Here is a 22,952-nt window from a genome sequence, read left to right as displayed (position 1 = left end):
TGTAACTTTTTACTTTTGCCACATTTTCTATCAACAACAGGAACGGCGTCATTTTTCATAGAGTTTAAATCTGACTGAGCTTCACTTTCCTCCCAGTGTCCATCACTGACATCCGTTTCTGAAGAACAGTTTGAAGTTTTGTCAGCATCTGATTCCTCAGAGTCTCTGTTCCCCTCAGTCTGACTGGGAAGAAGTTCTGAGAGCTGAGGTTTCTCTTCATCATCTTCACTCTTCACATGAACAGGACTGACAGTTAACTCTTTGATCTCATTCTCCTCCTCTTCTTCTTTAATCTGTGGAGGCTTCTGGTCCTCCTGGTCTGGTCTGGGACTCCAGTCGTCCTCCTCAACAATCAGCTCATCTTTGACCACCAACACTTGTTGGACATCTGCAGGAAACACAAACAAGTTATATCAGTTTATTGTCAGAATTTGACAATAAAAACTAAAAATAAATCTACTAAACTGTTGGGGGGAAATCTGATCACCACAACAGCATGATAAGCCAGGGTAGACTCTTTAAAACTGTTCAGTCATTGTAAATAAATTAGAAAGCCTCATATGGTTAGGCTTAGTTTTGTTGTAACATAATGGCTGAAGTTCTAGCGTGTTCTCCTTCAGAAACTACTGCTACTAAAGATCCACAGTGAAGATCAGACAAACCTTTACTGAATTTGGGTTAAAAAAAAAAAAAAAGATTTTATAAGTAATAGGTATAATGTGGCAGTTTGTTTAAATTTTTTACTGTATTAACCAGCATTCTGTCACTTTTAAAGCATAAAAAAATAACATTATGCGTGTACAAAGGTCTTAAGTGATACCCTGGGAACTAAAATGCACATTGTGTGTTTGCCACTGTTTTAATACAACTTTTTCCTATTTATTTACATAAAGAGCATAATGGGTGCTAGTCATTTTTGCTCCTTTGTTGGATATTTTTTATGCAACTTCAAAGATTTTAAAGGCCTAAAATTAAGATAAATGATTTTTATTTTTTTATGACTAAAGGAGCTGCAAAGCAATCTTAACAGGGCAACAATGTTTCAAACCTTCACTCGGCCAGCTACAATCATTATGTCTGTTAAAATAACCTCAACAAATCAACCAGAGAACATTAGGTTGTGGTATTTGTTTTTATCTAAAAAAAAGAGCTGACAGGAAAAATGATAATATTCTGTCAAATAAACTACTGTTAACTCTAGCATGTATTTTTGCTATAACTTTGTGTTTTTGCATAAAATAAATTAAGAACAAATCATGTAAAAATGAAACATTACCATAACTGTCAGGATTCATTTTATTTTAGAAGCTGTAGAAACAATTATTTGTTTTAAATGAAATCGGATTATACATTATCATCTCAATTTCTTTAAGATAATAATGCTATCAAGTGTGTAAAATACCATAAATATTATACTCAAACTGATTACTGTCTAGAAAAATTGTGAAGCATTTTGCTTAAATATGGATGTATGTAAATAAATCAGTGATTGTTGGACAATGTTCACAAACTTGCTCAACATATTTTTTTCCCGTTTTGTTTTGTTACATTTGAATTTAATAAACGTTAGTTTGTATTTGAAGGTGTGAAATAATTTGGAAACAAATACACTGTTCCTAAAATGCTACAGTTATGGAAAGATGTAAAACATATAAACCATAAAGCTGAGAGCGCGTCTGCTCACCATCTGGTGGCTCCTCCATCGTCCTTTCCTTTCTCCAGCAATATGGACTTCCTATGTTTTCATACAATCGCAGAAGAATATTTTATCTCCTTAAAGTCCACCAGAAATAGGTCTTCATCAAAGTGTCTCTGACTCGTTGTGCTCCTGTCTGCCTCCAGCTAAAGAGCTAAGCTAACACAGCTACTTCCGGGAAGAAGTTCAGCTAAAAAGAATGTAAGAAAACACGAAAAACACAACAGAGAAGAGTAAGGACTTTTAACAGAAGCTATTATACTCGTAGGACATTCTCAACGAAGTAACTTCATACACAGAAGGGAAAAAAGGAAACTGAACTTGCCCGCGTAGCTTCTGTTGACAGTCGAAGATCACTTCCGGCCGTTAGTTTTCTGGTCGGATTGGCCTTCATAATAAAAGCTCGCAATAAATATCAACATTACTGAGGAAGTCGTGACTCATTTAGTGACTAGAAGACAAAGTGATGGAAGACAATAAATAGTAAACAGGTTGAAATCATTGACTGAAAAACATATTTAGTTGTGACTTTTTACAACATGATATCTTAAAGAAAGTCCAAGAAAGTCTGTGTTCAAACTTTTTATATTTTAAAACAAGCAAAGTTCTTTGGACATTTTCTATTAAGGCAACTTGGCTAGTGCTCTAACAAATTATTACTTCTGTAGGTGACAGAAACGTATGAAAAAAACTTAATCAAACAAATTGGATAAGCAGTGGACATTGTTTATAATACAGCGTCACTATAAACAAGTCAATAAAACCAAATCTGAAAATGGCAGAAAGTAAGAAACTCATTATAATCATAACAGCTGTCTTTTAGAAAGTGATTCTTATAGTAGCTTTCATTTGCATGTACCAACAACCACTGGGAAAACTGCACAGTCTATGCTAAACCAAAACCTGAAAACATCTCACTCTGTAAGTGATGCAGACATGGGTTGACATTCATCTAACATTTATTAAAAATCTGGAAAATGTTTCAACATTTAGCTTCCCTGTGATAAACCAAACAAATATTTAGTTACATCACAATCAGAACCAACAATATTTAACAACACAAACCAAGGACTGACTTTGGCTCTGCTTTGCTCTCAATAAAGGCATTTAAAGTAATATAAAATACTGAACACTGATTTAAACCTGTAAAACATGAAGTTGATCAACTTCTGGAATCTATACCATTAACCTTGATGCTCTGAAACCAAGATGCTGCTCAGTTACAGAGGTGCTTGGGGTCGTCGGCTTGGTAAATTTATTTATTTATTTGTACATCACATTTCAGCAACAAGACAGTTCAAAACTCTTCACATGATAATTTCTGGGGGAAAATCTCTGTAGGGTTTAATGGAAATAACATTTCAAGTATTTTGATGTATTGAAGCTGCGTGAACATGAACACTTCATTGTTGAGCTGCATGGATTTTTGAGTGTTTTAAAAATGTTTTTTTCCATTTGAAAGTGGCCTTGCAGACAGAACAGCTGTAAGGTTTTTCTCCTGTGTGACTTCTCATGTGAACAGTTAGATATGACTTGGAACTGAGGCTTTGGCCACAGATCCGACAGCTGCAAGGCTTTTTTCCCGTGTGAATTTTTACATGTTCTGACAACGTTCTCTTTTTTTTAAAAGCAGCATCACAGACAGAACATTTGAAAGGTCTGTTCTCTGAGTGGATCTTAGCGTGTTCTTTCAAGGTTCTCCTGGATGGAAAGTTCCTTTGACAGATGGTGCAGTTGAATGGTTTCTCTTTTGTATGAGATCTCATATGTCGTATTTCGCTTTCTTTCCACTTGAACATTTTTCCGCATATTGAGCAGCTATAAGCCTTCTCTCCAGTGTGGGTTTTTACATGTGCCAGTAAAGTATTTTTCCTTTTGAAACTAGCTGCACAAAGAGAACAGCTGTAAGGTTTTTCCTCAGAGTGACACTTCATGTGAACTTTTAGATACGAACTGAAACCAAAGCTTCGGCCGCAAACGGAGCAACTGAACGGCTTCTCCCCAGTGTGGATTCTTGTGTGTTCAATTAATGAGTTTTTCCTCTTAAGAGCCACACCACAAACAGAACATTTGAACGGTCTTTCCCCTGTGTGGACCTTTGAGTGTTTTTGCAAGTTTCCTTTTGAAGAAAAGGGTTTTTTACAGATGGAGCAGCTGAAAGGATTTTCTCCGGTGTGTATTCTGTGGTGTCCTAACAAACCTTGCCTGCTTCTGAATGTTTTACCGCAGTCGGGACAGATATGTAACTTTTTACTTTTGCCACATTTTCTATCAACAACAGGAAAGGCATCAATTTTCACAGAGTTTAAATCTGACTGAGCTTCACTTCCCTCCCAGTTTCCATCACTGACGTCCGTCTCTGAAGAACAGTTTGAAGTTTTGTCAGCATCTGATTCCTCAGGATCTCTGTTCCCCTCAGTCTGACTGGGAAGAAGTTCTGAGAGCTGAGGTTTCTCTTCATCATCTTCACTCTTCACATGAACAGGACTGAAAGTTAACTCTGTGATCTCATTCTCCTCCTCTTCCTCTTTAATCTGTGGAGGCTTCTGATCCTCCTGGTCTGGTCTGGGACTCCAGTCGTCCTCCTCAACAACCAGCTCCTCTTTGATCACCAATACTTGTTGGACATCTGCAGGAAACACAAACAAGTTATGTCAGTTTTCATATTAAGTGAAAACTGTGTTCATTATCAAACTTTGACAGTAAAAAACTACAAATCAATGTACTAAACTGTTAGGGAAAAATCTGACCACAGCACTGCACCACCAGAAAAACATGCTACAAGCACAATTATCAAAAAGTCTTATCATCCATCCATCCATCCATCCATCCATCCATCCATCCATCCATCCATTTTCTTCCGCTTATCCGGGGTCGGGTCGCAGGGGCAGCAGCTTCAGAAAGTCTTATCAATGTTAAGGTAACCTTATTAAAACCACTCAGCGTCACACATACATTTACAAAAAATAGAGAACAAATGATGTTAAGAGAGAGAATTACCATAACTGTTAGGATTCATATATTTTGCAAGCAACAGAAAATAAAATCAGACTTTACATTATCTTATTTTATTTGAGGAACTGCAGTGAGTGTGTTCTGTTAAATGTTACTATACAGCAAGAGTTTCAAAGTGATTCCTGCCTAGAAAAATAGGGAAGCATTTTGCTTGAACTTGGTTATATGTAAATAGTGAGAGTGACAATGCTATTTGTTTATATTTCTTATATTTAGTTTGCGTTTGAAGGTGTGAAATAATCATTGAAAACAAAAATATTGTTCCTAAAATGCTAAAGTGAAGGAAATATGTAAACATAATCACCATAAAGCTGAGAGTGCGTCTGCTCACCATCTGGTGGCTCTTCCATTGTCCTTTCCTTTCTCCAGCACTCTGGTTTTCTTACGTTTTCATACAATCGCATAAGAATATTTTCTCTTCTTAAAGTCCATCAGAAACAGTTTGTTCTCTATCAAAGTGTCTCTGACTCGCTGTGCAGCTGTCTGCCTCCAGCTAACTGGCTACGCTAACAATCGGAGCCGGTGCTACTTCCGGGAGAAAATTCAGCTAAAACCAATTACACACAACACTAAAAACACAATCGAAGCTATTAATAATAACTTTAATAGAAAAGCTATTATACTCATATGACCTTCTCAACGAAGTAACTTAACACACCGAAGGATAAAAAAAAAAGGAAACCAAACTTGCTCTCGTAGCTTCTCATAGTGGAAGGTCACGTCCGGCCGTTAGTTTTCGGGTCGAATTGACCTTCAGAATAAAAGCTGGAGTAACCAGCGTATACTGTTAATGTTCTTTACTGACACCCTGGACTTTAATGCTCTGCTCTGTTATATTGAAAAAGATACCAGCATCACAGTATTTGCTGACAGAGGCCTGCACAATTAGAAATAAAAATGCTCGGTACAAGCAGCTGTTCCACACACGAGTCGGAATCCCCCTGTTAGCAGATAAGCACATGGAGAAACTCCATAACTGTAGCATAGCATTTGCTGTAAACTAGAGGGAAGTGTACTTGTGACGTCAGCAAAATGCCTCCTCTTTGTGTTTTAGCATATATAAACACTCACAGCTGCATGTGGTCACATTTACATAAAACGTGAGCTCATCCAAGAACAAGGAAACTACCTCTTCTCAGGTAGCCTAGCGCTAACCGAAATCACTGACGTCATAACAAAGCGCTCTTTTAAAGTGACAGTACAGGTATTAGAGTTAATAATGCGTTATTTAAAACTCTAATACATAACAAAAATGAGGATTATATAGTGCTAATCAGAATTGGGTGAAATTTCAAACATTCTGATAAAAAATAACAGCATATTTTCTAAAGTTGTTATGCTCATTAAATCACAGCATTACATTTAGAGTATTAGAAGACAGAGTGATAGTAAACAGGTGGAAATCATTGACTGATCAATATATTTACCTGTCACTTTTAACAATAATTGAACTTGGAAAGGAAGCCCAGGAAATCCTAGATCCAAACTTTTTCCTCGTCTTCTAAAAGAAGCAAAGTTCTTTGGACATTTTCTATCTAGGTAACTTTGCTAGCTCTGTGACTCTGGTTAAAAACTTAACCAAGCAAGTTGGATCTGTTATTGGTATAGACCTTACAAAGTTGTTAAAAAACAAGTCAATAAGGTCAAACCTGAAAATGGCAGGAAATGAGAAACTCATAAGATGATTGATTTGACTGAGAAGGTCCTGTGTGCCTGCAGATGAGATACTTCTTAATACATTGTTTAAAACTCTTATACTGCTTTTATTTCCAAGCACTCAAATCACTGGGAAAACGACATGTCCTAAATCAAAACATGAAGAAAACGTCTCAGTCCACAGGAAGAGAGATAAACATGAGTCAATATTTTTCTTCACATTTATTGTAAAATCTGGAAGTCTTACAATATTTAGCTTCTCTGTGATAAACCGAGCAAATACTTAGTTACATTACAATAATGATCAGCTTTATTCAACAACTTTGCACACACCAACGAAGAACTGACTTTGACTCCACTTTTCTCTCAATAAAGACATTAAAAGTATTAATATAAAAAACTGATCACTGATTTAAATCTGTATAACATAAAATTGATCAACTTCTGGAATCTGAAACATCTGGAACCACTTACTGGTGCGTTTGTGGTTGTTGTGTTGCAAAAACACCCATTTTAAATCAAGTCAAGTTTATATGAATAGGACATTTCAGCAACAAGCCACTTTAAAGTGCTTCACATGATCATTTTTGGGAGGGAATTTCCTCTACAGTATACGGAAACAACACTTCTTCAAGTATTTTGATATATTAAAGCTGCTAACAACATGAACAATTCTGAAGGACTAGATTATTGACCTGAATGGACCCTCGAGTGTCTTACAAAGGTTTTTTTCCATTTGAAAGTGGCCTTGCAGACAGAACAGCTGTAAGGTTTTTCTCCTGTGTGACTTCTCATGTGAACAGTTAGATATGACTTGGAACTGAGGCTTTGGCCACAGATCCTGCAGCTACAAGGCTTTTCTCCCGTGTGGATTCTTGCGTGTTCTGACAACGTTCTCTTTTTCTTAAAAGTGGCATCACAGACAGAACATCTGAAGGGTCTGTTCTCTGAGTGGATCTTGGCGTGTTCTTTCAAGGTTCTTCTGGATGGGAAGTTCCTGTGACAGACGGAGCAGCTGAAAGGTTTGTCTTTCGAATGACATCTCATATGTCGGGTTTCACTTTCCTTCCTCTTGAACTTTTGTCCGCAGATGGAGCAGCTGAAAGGTTTGTCCTCGCTGTGACACGTCATGTGTCGATTTACGCTCTCCTTCCTGCTGAACGCTTGCAGACAAACAGAGCAGCTGAAAGGTTTCTCGTCACTGTGACGCCTCATGTGGTAAGTTAAAGTTTCTTTCTTTCTAAATGTCTGACCACAAAAAGCGCAACTGAACGGTTTTTCTCCACTGTGTGTCCTCAGGTGCTGCACTAACACATGTTTCCATGTGAAAGAGGCATTGCAGATGGAGCAGCTGAAGGGTTTCTCTCCTGTGTGAACTCTGTTGTGTCTCAACAAATCCGACTTTTGGTTAAATGTTTTCCCACATTCACTGCAGCTATGGAGCTGCTTGCCTTTCTCACCTATAGGAAATGTACTGTTTCCTAAAGAGTCTGAATGAGATGGAGTTTCACCGCTCTCCTCCCAGTTTCCATCGCTGACGTCTGTCTCAGAAGAATCTACATGACCTGATTCTGAACCTGAAGAGTCTCTGTTCTTCTCAGGTTGGCAGTGAAGCTGAGGTTTCTCTTCATCATCTTCACTCTTCACAGGATTGAAAATAAACTCTGTAATCTCATTCTCCTCCTGTTCCTCTTTGATTTGTGGGAGTTTCTCATCCGGTTTGTGACTCCAATTCTCCTTCTCAGCAGGAAGCTCCTCTTTTAAAACAAACACCTTCTGCATGTCTGCAGGAAACATAAACACAGGCAAATCACAAGAGGCTCACAAATAAAACAAAAATACAAAGGAAGAAAACTGATCAAATCCAGATTACAAGCCATAACAATAAACACAATAAGGAGGTTGATCACTGAAGTTTTGAGGACATATGAGCTCCAGAGACAAAGAGAACTTAATTAAATAAGTTGGTAGGTTGACGCCAGCATGATATCAAAAGGACTTTGTACTTTGTGACTCTTATAAATTAAACCAGGGGTCCTGCAGCCTTTTTACAATCCAAAAAGCCATTTTTTACCCTCAACCCAGCTAAATAAAACATGTTTACAGCCAAAAATATCACATAGCTTTAGTCAGAAAAGCTGACTTTAGAAAAAAGACAGCTTTTCATTTTTGTTATGAATATGTTCTATTGTAAATTTGTTATTTTAAAAATCCAAAATTTTATTTATATTTTACATTTTTAAACTTTTGCAATAAGAGGAAGGGTACATTTTCTGCGATGGGATGTTATTTGAGGAAAATTATATATGAAAAGGGAGAATAAAGAAAAACCTAAATTTCCAGCCTGAGCAGAAAATGGATCTAAACAAATAGACACTTAAAGTAGTGTCAACACAATGACACTGCTTTAAGTGTTATTCTGTTGTGAAAATTCAATTAAATTTTTACATGACAAAAACAAACAACAACAAAAAAAAAAACAGAAATACTGCAAGAACTTGCATTTTTAATTATATCTATATCTTTTTTTAAAAAATATTTCTATATCATTTTAGTCATGGATAAAGAGATCCTGCTGTGACTCAGATTGTCACTCATTTCCGTCTATAAAACCACTTTCAGCTTAATTAAAACAAGCATCGATATTTTGTCAACTTCTGTTTTGTGTTTTTGCAGGTTTGTTCCGTCCTCCTGAATGCTAAACATTACAGAATTGAAGATCAAAAGTACCGTCAAACTGAGAGTCCATCTGCTCACTGTGTGTCGGTTCCTCCATCTCTGTTAGCTGTCGTTTCTCCGACGCTTTGAACATCTGAGGTTTTCACTCAGCTCCATCAGAAACACTGTCTGTCAAGCTAACACCAGGCTAAGCTAACACTCTGAGCTTCTGTTGCTATCGTGAGAAAATTTAACTAAACAAAGTTGTCAAGGATAATTAAAAACATTGTGACTTTTTAAACGTGTGTATAAGTGACGGGGTAACGCAACGTTAACCAGGACATTTCCCTACAGTCAGGAAGAAACTAAACGTTGTTCGGGTAGCTTCTGCTGCTAGGAGACAAACACTTCCGGTAGAAGTGGCGTCAAATAGCCTTCAAAATAAAAGCTCGAAATGAATGGTACTCCAACGCCACAAAGTTTTTCCAGGCAGGTTCTCCAAATGACCAAAGCCATTGTGTCCAAGAAACAAAATGTATTTTAGTTTTTAGATTTAATAAGTTTTCTTTAATGAGACATTTATTATTCATAGAAAATCCATTCATAGCAAATATTCCTAACACTATTTGTACCATTCTTTCTTGAAATGTTATTCATATGTTGCACCAAAGAAAAACTGCTGAAACTAGCATTTTAAAATATTGCTCATTTTTTTAGTATTTAAACCACAGTGAAGGATCTAAAGAGCTACAGGCTTTCTAGCTACCAGCTAATTAACGGACTGACTCTGTTAATTAGCTGGACACAAACCACACAAAACTATAAATCTTAAATGGTTTTAAAATAAGGTATATATTTAAAAACAAACAACAGAGGTAAGAAAAGCTTAGCACACAACTATTTATTATGAAATTATCAAAACTGTTTAAATCAATTACTGATTTAAAATAATATAAATAACAGGCTAATACAGTACAGTTTTAGGGTAAATTGAATAAATCTAAATGAAACTCTTTAAAATGAATAAAAATAATCATCTTCAATCAGATCGAATGTTTTTTTTTTTTTCATTCAGAGATGACCCGTGAGGTGAAGAGATTCTGCCTTCAAAGGGAGAAGCCATAACTACAAACATCAGTGAATGTTCAAAAGTTGTGCATGAATGTGAAGGAAGGATAAATATACTTCATCTGAACAAGTTTCATGTAAAAATCCTATGGAAGTCACCCAACCAGTCGACTTGTGTGTAATTTAATGAATCCTGCTGTTTTCTGAAGGCCTCATAAGTTTGAGAACATTTATGAACAAACAGCAACATAAAACCAAACACCACAGCATACAGGTCAGGGAGGAAACTGTCGACACATTTTAAGAAAGTTGGAGTTAAAAAACATCATCCTACTGTTTCAACACCCCAATCAAGAATAAGGCACAAATACAAACTTATCAAGACGTGATCCCTCCGCCTAAACTCTGAGGCCAGGCAGGATGAGCTTTAATCTGACACAGCCGAGAGCCAACAGAGACTTTCGACAGGAAATAGTCATTTTTATAAAAGTGTCACAGTCATGCTGCTGATAGTAATTTGATGCTGATGTGTTAAAAATATACATCTATTTTTTTAATCTATTTTTTTTACAACCAATAACAAAATATAACTTCACAAGATGCTCAACATTCCTCAATTACATTTTTTTTTCACGTCAGATTTCTCCTAAAGTTACAACTTAATTTTCATATTATGACTTTATTCTCATATTATTTTGACTGAATTTTGTATTATTTCAACTTTGTCATATGACTTTATTCTCATGTAATTATGACTTTATTCTCATATGAATACAATTTTATTCTGAAATTGTTCTTTTATTATTTCAAATTAATTGTAATTAAAAAATATCTTAGCATGGCCCTACTACTCCTTCATACTGCAGAAGCTTTCTGTTAGAGGCCATGATGAGAAATGTTGATGAAACTTGATTAATCTACAGCTTGAACACCAACATCAGCTCAGCTTGCTGCGTAAGCTTAAACATCGTTTCTGATGCGTTTTGGACCAGGACAGCTGGGTGAACTTCTTGTTGCAGCCCTTGCAGCTGTATGGTTTCTCTCTAGTGTGAACCCTCGTGTGCAGCTTCAAGCCGTCCTTCCTTTTGAAGGTGGCCTTGCACACGGAGCAGCTGAACGGTCTCTCCTCTGAGTGGGTTCTCATGTGCTGGATCAAGGCGTTCTTTCTGATGAAAGCCACCGCGCAGACGGAGCAGCTGAAAGCTCTCTCACTGTCATGAAATCTCATGTGCCGAGCCAAGCGAACAGCTTTGTCGAAGCTTTGGCCGCACACCTCGCAGGTAGACTTGCTGTGAATTTTTGTGTGGTTCACAAAATCTTGTTTTCTCCTGAAGGCTTCCTGACAGACAGAACAGCTGAACGGTTTCTCCCCTGTGTGAATTCTTATGTGCTCCACTAAAGTTTGCTTTAGCTGAAAGCGGGCCTCACAGACAGAACACGTGTAAGGTTTTTCTCCTGTGTGACGCCTCATGTGCCGATTCAGGCTCTCCTTGACGCTGAAGTTTTTGTTGCAGACAGAGCAGCTGAACGGTTTCTCTCCACTGTGGGTTCTTAAGTGTCGCTTCAAACTGTCTTTTCTTCTAACAGTTGTCGGACAGTAAGGGCAGCTGTGTGGTTTCTGTCCGCTGTGGATTTTTGAGTGCTGCACCAGCGTTTTTTCGCTTGAAAAAGGCGCCTTGCAGACAGAGCAGCTGAAAGGTTTCTCTCCACTATGAGTCTTTATGTGCTCAGCTAATTCACGCTTGCACAGAAAACCACAGCCGCAGATGGAGCAGCTGTAAGGTTTTCTTCCAGTGTGTCTCCTCATGTGCTGAGTTAACCATCCCTTCCTCCTGAAGTTCTGGCCACAGATGGAGCAGCTGAAAGGTTTGTCGTCACTGTGAGTTTCCACATGTTTCATTAAGGCGTATTTCCATATAAAAGCCTGCCGGCAAGAGGAGCAGCTAAAAGGTTTTTCTCCTGTGTGGATTCTCTGGTGTCTTAGTAAATAAATCTGAAGGCTGAACTTTTCGCCACATTCTGCGCAGGTGTGTAATTCACCATTTCCTGACTTACCATCCGCTGAATCTTTATTACTTCTAACAGAGTTTGTATCCGATAAGTCGCTGCTTTCCTCCCAGTTTCCATCACTGACGTCGGTTTCTGCGGAATCTGAAGTGTCGTCTTCATTGTCTGATTCTACACACTGATCCGGTTCTGGTCCAACACAAGCTCTGTCCTCTTCAGTCTTGCAGTGATGAAGCTCTGAGGGCTGGGGTTTCTCTTCATCATCTTCATTCTTCACATGGACAGGACTGAAAGTTAACTCTGTAATCTCATTCTCCTCCTGTTCCTCTTTAATCTGTGGAGGTTTCTGCTCCTCCTGGTCTGGTTTGAGACTCCACTTCTCCTCCTCAGCAACTACTTCCTGTTTGACCTGGTGGATGCCTGCAGGAAAACAGAAACACACCCTGGGTTATTTTTCTATGGAGGTGATCCAGACACTATCAGCTGTACAAGAAATGCATGAAACCAAAGAACTCACACATTTCTTGTTTATAACACAACAATCAACAGCAAAAACTTCACTGCACTTTGAGTATTTCTTGTCACAACAAATTTACAATAAATTGTCTCAGAAGTTATTGTGATAAATTATAATATTGCAGAGTATTTATGCCTTATAATGGAGAATTATAGAGAATTATAATCTGGTAGTAAAGGAACATTTTTAGTTTAGATTGCAAAAATGTAAAGGTATTGTGGGAAAAGGACTTTGTAACTGTATTTGGGTACAAATTGATTCACTTACTGGGAAATGTATAAGAGAATGTAAAGGTAAACTTACCCAATATAATATCATTCAAGCACATTACTGTGCATCTGTTATATTAAATAGAATTGGTCTGGTTTTAAAAATGACCCACTATTTGCTGCCCTTAAAGTAGATATCAGATGTCTGGGAAAAATTAAAAGGTTAAAAACAAAGAGAAAGAGCAGATACTTTACCAGAAAGTCGGGGAGATTCTCCAGATTTTGTTCCAGTCGGTTCTTCCTCTGCAGGTTCTGGTTGCTCGGTGTCTGACTTCATCATCCTTTGGAGCTCAGATATCTTCACACAATCAGAGGAACTTCTTCTCCATAAACTCCATCATGAACACAACCTGATCACCGTCAAAGCGTCAAAGCTCTAACAACGTCCCGTCCTGTCGCTCAGTATGCTAAGCTAACATTAGCTTAGCTGCTGCCAGAAAAAAGAAGAAAATGCTGTTAAAATAGCGACGAACTTACATTTAGACACATTAATTGGCCAAACTAACTCCCTCTAGATGGGAGCTATATGGAGAAACTGAACATAGAGCAGAAGCTGCTGACAACGACGGACTCACTTCCGTTATTCTTTGTTTTCTCTAGTGCGCCTTCAAAATAAGAACTCAGGTTTGGCTACTGTAATCCCGAACGACTAACAATATTCTCGTAATTTTGCTTGATTTTAGTTCGTACTAAAGAATAATCAGTGGTTATGTTGTGCATCAGGTTACAACTGAAATCACATATTTTACACAGACTCTTAAAAAATACATTGTTTTTATGACTTTATTCATTACTACGACCTATTTCATTAAAGAAAACATTGACAACTGCTCTGTTGCCACGTAGAAACAGAATTATTGATGATAAGCTCAACCACTATAATTTGTATTAAATCGAAGTAATTTTTTAATGTTATTTTTAATTATATTTGATAAAGCTCTGATAAATATTAAACGGAGATTGCCGTAGTTTGAGTTTCATTTTGAAAATCATTACCCGGAAGTAGTTTCCAACCGTTCCGTATTTGTTTACGTTGATAGGTTAAAGTCGTTCGGAGTAACATTTGGCAGTTTTAACTATTTTTAAAGAATGGATCTACATCAACAAAAATCATCTGCTGGATCGAGACACACAGGTTCGGTTCTGTTTCTCTCTTTGTTTTATATTCATCAGTTTGCTCTGAAGTTTATATCTAAAATCGATGCTAAGACAAAGGTAGCTAAGCTCCTCTTTCAACACAACCTGGCACCTGATATCGTTTTAATTATACTTATGCATTAACATTTTAAAAGTTTTATCGGTAATTCGCTGTATTTTATGCTTATTATGTATTGTAATGATGGCATTATAAAATAACATCGATCCTGTGGGAATCTGACCATCCCTTTAACAATTTGTGCTACCTTATGTTATTTGCTAAAAGTGATCGAAAATTATAGTATCAGAACCCAAAGAGTGAAACATTTAACTCATTGTCATTGGCAAAGACTCAACTAAGACAACAGTTTCTGTAACTAGTTGTGTAATAGTGCTTGTTAGGACCTGGTAATAACTCTGAGCGAGAGGGGGACTGTTGTGCAATTACTGCACACAAAGTTAACTATTTACACTTACTTCTGATACAAGCGGACTTAATCTGCTGATGTTTTTTGTTGTTATCTTCTTTTATTTTTTGGCTCACAAGTACTTGTGAACTGACCATTTTGGCCCACATGATAAAAAGTTTGGACACCTCTGATTTAGAGAGACTAATTAACCAGACAAGGTTTTGGACTATGGGAGGAAGCTGGAGTACCCAGGAGGGAACCCACAGACTCACAGGGGAAACATGCAAACTCCATGCATAAGAATTGGAACACAGTTGTTCATGTGGAATAAATCTAAGGAATGACCATCAGTAGAAATGCTCAATAACTGGTGTCACCAAAGTCTTTTTACGTGTTTTTCTTTTAGCTTTTGCCTGTTTTTTATTGCCTTAGATCCATTTTGTGTTCTACTAATACATTTTTAAACATGGCAAAAACGTTTTGCTGAAGTAGTGAGTGAACTGTAACAGATTGTAACTTAAACTAAAGCTAAATATCACTAACTCATCCCATTGATGATCAATATTTTTTCATTTTGGCCCTAAATTTGATAGACCATGCCCATTTTCAAAACCCATCTGAAACATTATTGTTTCACTGGCTTTCAACCCAACAGAGACTTGATTTTACTTAATGTTTTATCTGTTTAACTGCGTCGTTTTATTGTGTTTTGAATTGAGCTTTTAAGTAATTATTTTGTACTTAGTTTTGTCACTTTATTTTTATGCTTTCTTTTGTCTTATTTCCTTATGACTGATGTTCAGCACATTGTTTTAGCTGTGGCTGTTATTAAAGCACTTTATAAACTTTATACTTTGAGAGGTTTAACGTGGCAGGTCATTCATATATAAACACTAATTCAAACATAAACTTGTTTCTGTTTTTTAGCTACCCTGCAGGTGTTTGAAGTAAATACTCCACCGGATCAGATTAATAGCTCCGGACTGGACCAAGAGGACAAGCTTTATAAAGACAAGAAAAACAGTCTGCATCCTCCTCAAAGACTAACTGAAGCTAATGTTTTTAAACATACAAGTGAAGACTACATGGAGGACGTTAAAAACTGCCACTGCGCACAGCTGAGTTTAAATAGCCAAATAAAAGAAGAGGCAAGTGATTTGGAAAGTCATTCTGACACAAAACGGCTGAGCTGCTTTTTCTGTGCAGCAGAATTCACAACAGGAGGTCTGCTGACGATACACACCTCAGATCATACAGGAGAGAAGCTGCTGACCTGTGTTATCTGCAAGAAAACCGTCAGTTCAGAGTCGGAGCTTGTTAATCATGAGTGCAACTCTCTTGAGCATCCTCATAAACAAACCAAGGAACAGATTCCAAGCAACAAGCTGCTCTGCTGCTCTCAGTGTGGCGACAGATTCTCCACGAGCGAAGACCTCGACCTGCACCTCAGACGTCATTCCAGAGGAAAACTGTTCAGTTGTTCGGTCTGTAACACCAGCTGCAGCGACAAAGACTCGCTGATTCAGCACATGAGGCTCCACACCAGACAAACCCAGTTCACTTGCCACGTCTGCGGGAAGGACTTTGCCTGGAGGAGGCACCTCACCAAACACATGGAGGTGCACAGGAAAAGGAAGAAGGTTTTCCGCTGCAGAGTGTGTGGCGCTGAGTTTTGTACCTATTATCTGCTGTCTAAACACAAGACTATTCATCAGACATCAGAGCTTCCTCAGGAACAGACCGAGGAGGCAGCTGAGGGTGATGACGCTGGCACAAAAAACCTGGTGAACACAGATTCTGAGCTGCAAAAAGAGACCAACATGGAGGTTTCAGCGTCTTTTAAAACTGAAAATGACCTGTGGACAGACTCAAGTCAACTTCTCCCAAATTTCAACCTCAATGGACCCAACAACGTTTCTGGGCCTGACAGGATCACAAAGATACAGAAAAAGGTGAAGGAGGAGGATTTCCAACCTCCGCAGATAAAAGAAGAAGAAGAGGAGATGGAGATCGGCAGGTTCACTTTCAGTCCTGTGCCGATGAAGACTGAAGAAGACGAAGAGAAGCCTCAGTTCTTACAGCTTCATCCCACAGAGGAGCATAAAGACTGCGTGGAAGAAGGGGAACCAGGTAAGACAGAAAAAACCTCAGAGTTTTCCGACCCCGACACTGACGACAGCGAATGTTGGAGACCAAAAACAAAACTTGGGTCGGGTTCGAATTCAGAAAGCGATTCTGGCAGAAATCCTTCCAGCTGCTCCGATAACAAACCGTCAGAGTCTCTGCAACCCGAGAGCGACGACAGTGTCGACAGCGACTTCTGGAAGGACTACAAGAAGCCGCAGTCGAGCACAAACCTGCAGAAACAAGAACCTTTGGAGAAAGGAGTGAAATACGTGACGGATGTAAAACCATACAGCTGCCCTCAGTGTGGCAAAGCCTTCCGCTACAGCTCCTACCTGAAAATTCACATGAAGCAGCACACAGAGAGGTACTTCTGTTCCATCTGTGGACACAAATCCACCTCCAGCTCGAACCTCAAGGTTCACATAAGAACTCACACTGGAGAGAAACCGTTCAGCTGCTCGGTTTGTGGGAAAAAATACACAAATAAGGCAAGCATGCTGTCTCACATGTCCATCCACGATGCGGAAAGGAAGTACAACTGTGACACGTGTAAGAAAAGCTTCGCTTGGTTCACGGAGCTCAAATACCATCAGTGTGTCGGTGTGTTGTCAGGGGAACGAACACACGAGGAGGATGCGAGCATCAACCTGAAACGATACACGTTATACAGCTGAAGTGACTCATCTGCAGAAGTTGCTTCAATGACTGTTTTTGAAAAATTGTATGCAAGTTATTTCCTAAAGCTTCTTGAAACAGTGAAGTCTTTTCTGAAAAATATTCTCTGAAATGGTTAATTTCCTAAGGAAGAGCTCAGAGCTTCTGATATAAAATAAATGAAGTTCAAGTTAAAGTGTCTTCTTGTATCCTATGGAGCTGGTTTAGTACGTGGTTTACAGGGAAATCTGCTTCTGCAACTGAACACCATTTTTACTGAAGAACTTACAAATGTATTTATTTAATAATCTTCAGCTCAGCTGTATCTAAAGTTTTTTGGGGTTTGCAAAAATCCAGAGTCTAGGTCTGGTCTTTTATATCCAAAGCTAAGAATGAGTTTGATTCAAGAGAAATCAATAATGTTTTGTATCCCTCAACTGTTTTATACATTTATCTCAATATGATGAATTTTTACATTCATCATATTTTTAATCTTAGGATTAAAAATACTGATAAGCTAAAGTTGAAATATTACTAGAGAAGCTGCAGCTCCACTTGTATCAGGAATAAAAATGTAATGAAATAGTATTTTTATTTGTTTCATCTTTTTACGATTGTTTTTATTTATTTGTGTTTGTTTTATCTGAAATCCTAAAAGTTTGGGATAAAAATCACCAAAGCGAATCTATTCTGAGAATTTCTTCATAAAGCTGTTACAGAAGCAGGGATTCTGAATGACCGCCTGAAATAATCAGGTTTCCTGATGTGTTTGTCAGGTTATGTGGTTTTGAAATGTGCTGATTAATGCAACAGGTTGAGACTGAATTTCTGTTTCAAGACTAGAATTTGTTTTTATTTTTTAACTTAAATCAATAATATTCCAATGAAATGAGTCCAAACTGCTGCCTTTCTAGATGAACGGTTGTAGTGGGTCTGGTGTTAAATAAAATGACACGAACGATGCTAAGGTTGTTTTTGTTTAATTTATTTGCAGATTTACATTTTATGTTGTAGTACTAAGGACATTATGGATAATTGGCCAGAGGAGTAAATTTCCACCAAAAATGTCAAATTAACAGTTTCAAGAAAAAACTTGAATATTCTTTGATGTCAAAAAGTCAATAATTTACTGGTTAAAAATGGACCATCAGATAATAAACTTGGGGTTTTTTTTTGTTTGTTTTGTTTTTTATGAAGTTTTGACTAAAATGCCAAAGAATAGTCTTGTTTTAATATTGTAAATTTATGCCTTTAATCATGGAGGAAACAATTCTTGCAAATTTACAACTTTTTGGCATCAGAGAATATATAATTTTTTTCTTGTACACATCCAAAATTAAAATAAAAATGTATGATTTTATTTGGCAGAAAATTACTCCTCCAATCTGGAGTGACCCTAGTGCTAAGTACCTGTCTTCTTCTTTAGTCAAATCATTTTCCTAACTTTGTTTTTTTAGGTGCACCAACATAAAGGTTATTTGCACATAGATTTTCAAATTTAATATCACAGTTTTACAGGTTTATTTTTTTTTTATTTTATCACTGTTCGTGAAGGTAATACAGACCTTTAAACATGAAGTTGTTTATTTGAAGCAGAACTGTAATTAAAGGTTATTATAATTGTGAAACCCATATAAATTAACATCTGTTGATCAACATGTAAAAAAAACTTTTACATTTCAAGTGAAACTAACAGAATCTGATCAGGCAAGTGTTTATTTACTCCGGTGTCACAAATTAGTTCAGGACATATTTGTATGGACCCCACATTTTACAATCTGATACAGTTTGAACATCAGTCATTGTAACTTTTTGTCTTTAAGCCGATCTGTGACCTCCTGGATGAGCCGTCAATGTGCTTTTGGAGTAATTTTGTTAGGCTGACCACTACTGGGAAGAATGGAAATGGGATCCCAGACTACAGACGTCGATGACCGTTTCTAATCTTTTCTTGAATCTCTTTTGCTCAGGACATGATGTGTTGGATCCACTCCATTCTGCATCAGTGCACCAAAAACATCCACATCCATTAATGATACAGAAAACTACCACACAATTCTTCCAGTCAGATTTTCTTCCAGTCAGGGGCCTGGAGCTTTCATTACATCTGTATCTGCCAAAGAGATGCATAAATGCTGCTGCTTTGGATCTGATGCATGCCTTGGGTTTGCTTGAGTTCAGTTCAGTCCTCTTCTTGCATGGGGTTCAGAGAAAATGAAGTGGATTGCACTGCTTCATGATTTGCATCCACATTTATTTTATTTAAAATGCACCAATTATTTTTTTATATCCATCACAGTTCAAGGTTTTTAGCATTTCCTAGACTTATGTGCAGTTAAAGAACTAAAGACAATACATGTTTGAGTGGAGTATTATCGTAGAAAAAAAGATTAATTGGGTTAAATAGGATAATATTCCACAGGGTTAGGAATTTGAGAAAATTTCACAAATATTCAATAAAATTGAATAAAATAAAATATTGTTATTGAATAAAAATATTCAATAACAGCTGAAAATAAGATGCATCCAATTTCAAGTAAAGTCTGTCATCTAGAACTCATTTCTGGTCTTGATGGACTTCCAGATGTTTAGTCAGACCTCCTTTCTGCCTGTATCTTCTCCCACACACCGGACAGCTGAAGGGCTTTTCTCCTGTATGAATCCGCATGTGAACTTTTAGGTTCCCACTTTCAATAAAACCTTTCCCACACACGGTGCACTCATAGGGTTTCTCACCCGTGTGGATCTTCACGTGTTTCTGCAAGCAGCCGTTCCATGAGAAACACTTCCAGCAGATGGGGCACTTATAGGGCTTTTCCCCCGTGTGGCATCTCATGTGAGCCTTCAGTTGTCCCTTAAAGCCAAATCTTTTCCCGCACACAGAGCAATTGAGAGGTTTCTTACAGGTAGAACATCCTGTACAGTTTACATGGACTTTACCACTTCCACTTTCATCAACTCTGAGATTAGGTCCTGCTTTTAAATCCTCTTGAGGGGCTAATTCTTGTCTTTTCACAAAGTTTCTGTTCGCCCCCGCGTGGCTGAGATGACGAAGCTGCTGTGACTGATGAAGGCTGCATTTGATTATGCTGTCACCTTTGTGAACAGCCATGTGCATGTTCAGATTCCCTCGTTGTGCGTAGCTCTTTCCACAAATGGTGCAGCTGAAGGGTTTCTCTCCTGTGTGAATTCTCATGTGGACCTTAAGGTTGCCACTCTCACTGAACCTTCTTCCGCACACCGAGCACCTGAAAGGTTTCTCCCCCGTGTGGATTCTCATGTGCTTCTGGAGACGTCCTCTCCACGAGAAGCACTTCCTGCAAACCGGACACCGGAAAGGTCTGTCTCCTGTGTGGCATCTGATGTGCAGCTTCAGGTAGCTCAGGGAGCCGAATCTTTTCCCACATTCAGAGCATCGGAACGAGTTCAGAACATTAGACCCGATGTCGTTCAGAGGATTCTCATGATCCTGGATTACATCACACTCCTCATCTCCAGGGTCAATTCTGGGTGCCATCAAGTCTGGATTAGTGTAACCGATACCAGTCTCAGGTTCTTCACCGTCGTCTTCCTCCAGAATGATAACGATCTCTTCAGTCTGGCTGTCATGAAGCTCAGAAGACTGAGTTTCCACCTCCTGTTCTACTGTCTTCACATGGACAGAACCACTAAACATGTTGGTGATTTCAACTTCCTCTTGTTCCCTTTTAAACTGGAGGCTCTTTGGTTCCTCCTGGTCGACTGTGGAGCTTTTCACCAGCTGCTGCTCAGAGTGAAGCTTCATCAACATCTGCTGGACATCCGAATAACCTAAAGCACAGAAACACAAGGAAGGGAGAGATTTTTGGTAATGGTTCCTAACAGCAGGAGTTTCAGCATTCAACATAGTTAACTTTCGTTGTTTCAGAAGTGTTTTCTCCAGTAAGTAATAAAATTATATTTTCTTGCTATTGTGAAGCGTTAGCTGACTCTTCTGTGCAACAATTTAACAATAGTAATATTTTATGTCGCCAGTTTTAAAAGCGTGTTTTCTTGCTAGTTGTACTTTAATTGTGAGCATAACTGGTTATAACTCATCTATTTTAGTATGTTGGCATGACTCAAACATTGTTTCCTACATAATGTTTGAGCTATTTAAAATAAATAGGGGAAAACATTTTTTAACATCTCATAAAGTCAATGTTCTGTTAAACAATAAATTTGATATATTTATGAAACAAAATAAAATGAATTGTTTACCTCTAGCTATTTATTTGTTCTTTTTTTTATTCGCACCATAATTACATTTTTTTTGGGTTGATATATGTGGTTGGAATTAAAATCAGAATGATAAAAAAGGAAAATGTGGAATTTGGAGAGTAATAAAACAGATTTCACTTGGCTTTCTGTCAACATTTCCTCCTGCCTCTCTCTTGTAAATGTCAGATTTGTGGAGTAAATGTCTAATAATTATCCATTTAATTTTTTTTCCATCTGAGCTGTGAAATGTGGAAAACTTTAAGGAACATGACCCTTTTTTTTCGCCGAGTTTAAATTGTGACATCCGTAATATTAATTTGGAGACATTTAACACTGCTGTTTTTTACTCGAGTAATTTCTTGGACGTCTACTTTTTACTTTTACTTGAATAAAAATACGTTAAAGTAATGCTACTCTTACTTGAGTACAAATTTTATGTACTCTACCCACCTCTGACTATACCATTTAGGTCACATTCCTGCTGCAGAAAAACAAACAAACAAACAAAAAAACAGAAAATCATGCAGCACTTCTTAGTCATAATAAAACGTCAGATTTTTGTTTTCTAACAAAATATAAAGTATTGTATTCCTTCAAACACTGTGATTGCTGTTAGAGCATTTAAAGGAGCATTTACAACCCCAGTTTAGACGCAAACCTGCTTTGCGATGCTTCATTTCAGCCGTTAAAATCACATCCAGAAAGTCTCGATGGCGTCGCTCCGTCTCCTCTTCGTACTCCAGGATCGTCTCCTCCAGATGTCCCAGGATGTCCTCCACGGCCGCGGACAGCCGCTGGCTGACGAAGACCTTCAGACTTTGGAGTTTGGACATCATTACAGCTGAATACTTTGACGTTTTTGGGCTGTTTTAGACAAGAGAACCAAACCAAACCATCCTTCAGCTTAATTTGAGTAAACAAACGATCGGTTTCCGGGTCGGTTTTCAAAATAAAAGCCCAAATTCGCAACCTCCGCGTTTTCTTTACAACTTCTTGTCATTTAACTCCATCGTGATTTTTTTTTTCCAGGTATTGGTCCAGGTAAATTTTGAATTAAAGGCCAATACGTCTTTGTCTAAATTTAGGCTAAATATTTACTTCTAAATCTGGGTTTTGGATTGACTTGACAGTGACTCGTGTTGTAAAAAATAGATTTTGTTTTAGAGATTTGAACCCGCTTACGACATTTTGAATTGTGACATCTTTGCGACAGTTAATACATCAGAGCAGAACATTTTTCTTTGTATTGAAACTCAAACTAACTAAGGTTGTGCTTTTTTAAGATGTAAAATTAGTCCGTTTAAATGTAGGTAATTTTGTTTGGATTTGCTAACATTACCGTGTTTTTTTGTTTGTTTGTTTTTTTGAGTCCTTTCCTGCTACTTAAGACATTGGAAAATTAAACTGTCTATATCATATTAGAGATTCAAACAAATAATAACGAGACACAGAGTTATGAATTGGACTTTTAAAATAAATTAAAAGCTTAATATCAACTT

At 37.7% G+C, this 22,952-nt stretch overlaps 5 protein-coding genes across 7 annotated transcripts; 1 reads left to right on the top strand and 4 right to left on the bottom strand.

The window, feature by feature from the left end:
* Nucleotides 1-2,263: 2,263 nt before the first annotated feature.
* LOC103147925 (zinc finger protein OZF-like) lies at nucleotides 2,264-5,436 on the bottom strand. 2 transcript variants are annotated; one of them, XM_007566500.2, is made up of 2 exons: nucleotides 5,016-5,436; nucleotides 2,264-4,325 (listed from the first exon to the last, which is right to left on the bottom strand). In XM_007566500.2, the coding sequence occupies exons 1-2, from the start codon at nucleotides 5,113-5,115 to the stop codon at nucleotides 3,100-3,102; spliced, it is 1,326 nt and encodes a 441-aa protein (XP_007566562.1). In that variant the 5' UTR covers nucleotides 5,116-5,436; the 3' UTR covers nucleotides 2,264-3,099. The 2 variants fall into 2 exon arrangements, with proteins under 2 accessions (XP_007566562.1, XP_007566563.1); XM_007566501.2 differs by having other exon boundaries at nucleotides 5,043-5,436.
* Nucleotides 5,437-6,573: 1,137 nt separating this feature from the next.
* On the bottom strand, nucleotides 6,574-9,451 carry LOC103147924 (gastrula zinc finger protein XlCGF8.2DB-like). Its single transcript, XM_007566497.2, has 2 exons — nucleotides 9,098-9,451; nucleotides 6,574-8,151 (listed from the first exon to the last, which is right to left on the bottom strand). The coding sequence occupies exons 1-2, from the start codon at nucleotides 9,177-9,179 to the stop codon at nucleotides 7,055-7,057; spliced, it is 1,179 nt and encodes a 392-aa protein (XP_007566559.1). The 5' UTR covers nucleotides 9,180-9,451; the 3' UTR covers nucleotides 6,574-7,054.
* A 1,428-nt stretch (nucleotides 9,452-10,879) lies between these two features.
* On the bottom strand, nucleotides 10,880-13,472 carry LOC103147923 (gastrula zinc finger protein XlCGF57.1-like). Its single transcript, XM_007566496.2, has 2 exons — nucleotides 13,082-13,472; nucleotides 10,880-12,520 (listed from the first exon to the last, which is right to left on the bottom strand). Exons 1-2 carry the CDS (start codon nucleotides 13,164-13,166, stop codon nucleotides 11,031-11,033), a joined length of 1,575 nt encoding a protein of 524 aa, XP_007566558.1. The 5' UTR covers nucleotides 13,167-13,472; the 3' UTR covers nucleotides 10,880-11,030.
* Nucleotides 13,473-13,888: 416 nt separating this feature from the next.
* On the top strand, nucleotides 13,889-17,407 carry LOC103147922 (zinc finger protein 91-like). The gene is made up of 2 exons (XM_007566495.2): nucleotides 13,889-14,021; nucleotides 15,361-17,407. Exons 1-2 carry the CDS (start codon nucleotides 13,976-13,978, stop codon nucleotides 17,232-17,234), a joined length of 1,920 nt encoding a protein of 639 aa, XP_007566557.1. The 5' UTR covers nucleotides 13,889-13,975; the 3' UTR covers nucleotides 17,235-17,407.
* Nucleotides 17,408-18,912: 1,505 nt separating this feature from the next.
* Nucleotides 18,913-22,775, bottom strand: LOC103147921 (gastrula zinc finger protein XlCGF57.1-like). 2 transcript variants are annotated; one of them, XR_001663999.1, is made up of 3 exons: nucleotides 22,112-22,775; nucleotides 19,718-21,024; nucleotides 18,913-19,682 (listed from the first exon to the last, which is right to left on the bottom strand). XR_001663999.1 is itself a non-coding variant. In XM_007566494.2 (2 exons), exons 1-2 carry the CDS (start codon nucleotides 22,287-22,289, stop codon nucleotides 19,772-19,774), a joined length of 1,431 nt encoding a protein of 476 aa, XP_007566556.1. In that variant the 5' UTR covers nucleotides 22,290-22,775; the 3' UTR covers nucleotides 18,913-19,771. The 2 variants fall into 2 exon arrangements, 1 of the variants encoding a protein (XP_007566556.1); XM_007566494.2 differs by having other exon boundaries at nucleotides 18,913-21,024.
* Nucleotides 22,776-22,952: the final 177 nt, after the last annotated feature.

Source organism: Poecilia formosa, unplaced genomic scaffold (genome assembly GCF_000485575.1).
Source record: "Poecilia formosa unplaced genomic scaffold, Poecilia_formosa-5.1.2 Scaffold192, whole genome shotgun sequence".
NCBI classification, from domain to species: domain Eukaryota; kingdom Metazoa; phylum Chordata; class Actinopteri; order Cyprinodontiformes; family Poeciliidae; genus Poecilia; species Poecilia formosa.
This window is presented reverse-complemented; position numbering and strand designations above follow the sequence as displayed.

Bases quoted from the DNA above. Each gene is read 5' to 3' on its own strand.
- LOC103147923 (XM_007566496.2), bottom strand. From the start codon at position 13,166: ATGATGAAGTCAGACACCGAGCAACCAGAACCTGCAGAGGAAGAACCG. The intron at 12,521-13,081 runs GTAAAGTATCTG...GTTTTCCTGCAG, and splicing joins AGAATCTCCCCGACTTTCTG to GCATCCACCAGGTCAAACAG.
- LOC103147924 (XM_007566497.2), bottom strand. From the start codon at position 9,179: ATGTTCAAAGCGTCGGAGAAACGACAGCTAACAGAGATGGAGGAACCG. The intron at 8,152-9,097 runs GTACTTTTGATC...TGTTTCCTGCAG, and splicing joins GATGGACTCTCAGTTTGACG to ACATGCAGAAGGTGTTTGTT.
- LOC103147925 (XM_007566500.2), bottom strand. From the start codon at position 5,115: ATGCGATTGTATGAAAACGTAAGAAAACCAGAGTGCTGGAGAAAGGAA. The intron at 4,326-5,015 runs GTGATTATGTTT...TGTTTCCTGCAG, and splicing joins GACGCACTCTCAGCTTTATG to ATGTCCAACAAGTATTGGTG.
- LOC103147921 (XM_007566494.2), bottom strand. From the start codon at position 22,289: ATGATGTCCAAACTCCAAAGTCTGAAGGTCTTCGTCAGCCAGCGGCTG. The intron at 21,025-22,111 runs GTTTGCGTCTAA...TCTGTGCTTTAG, and splicing joins AATGAAGCATCGCAAAGCAG to GTTATTCGGATGTCCAGCAG.
- LOC103147922 (XM_007566495.2), top strand. From the start codon at position 13,976: ATGGATCTACATCAACAAAAATCATCTGCTGGATCGAGACACACAG. The intron at 14,022-15,360 runs GTTCGGTTCTGT...TCTGTTTTTTAG, and splicing joins TGCTGGATCGAGACACACAG to CTACCCTGCAGGTGTTTGAA.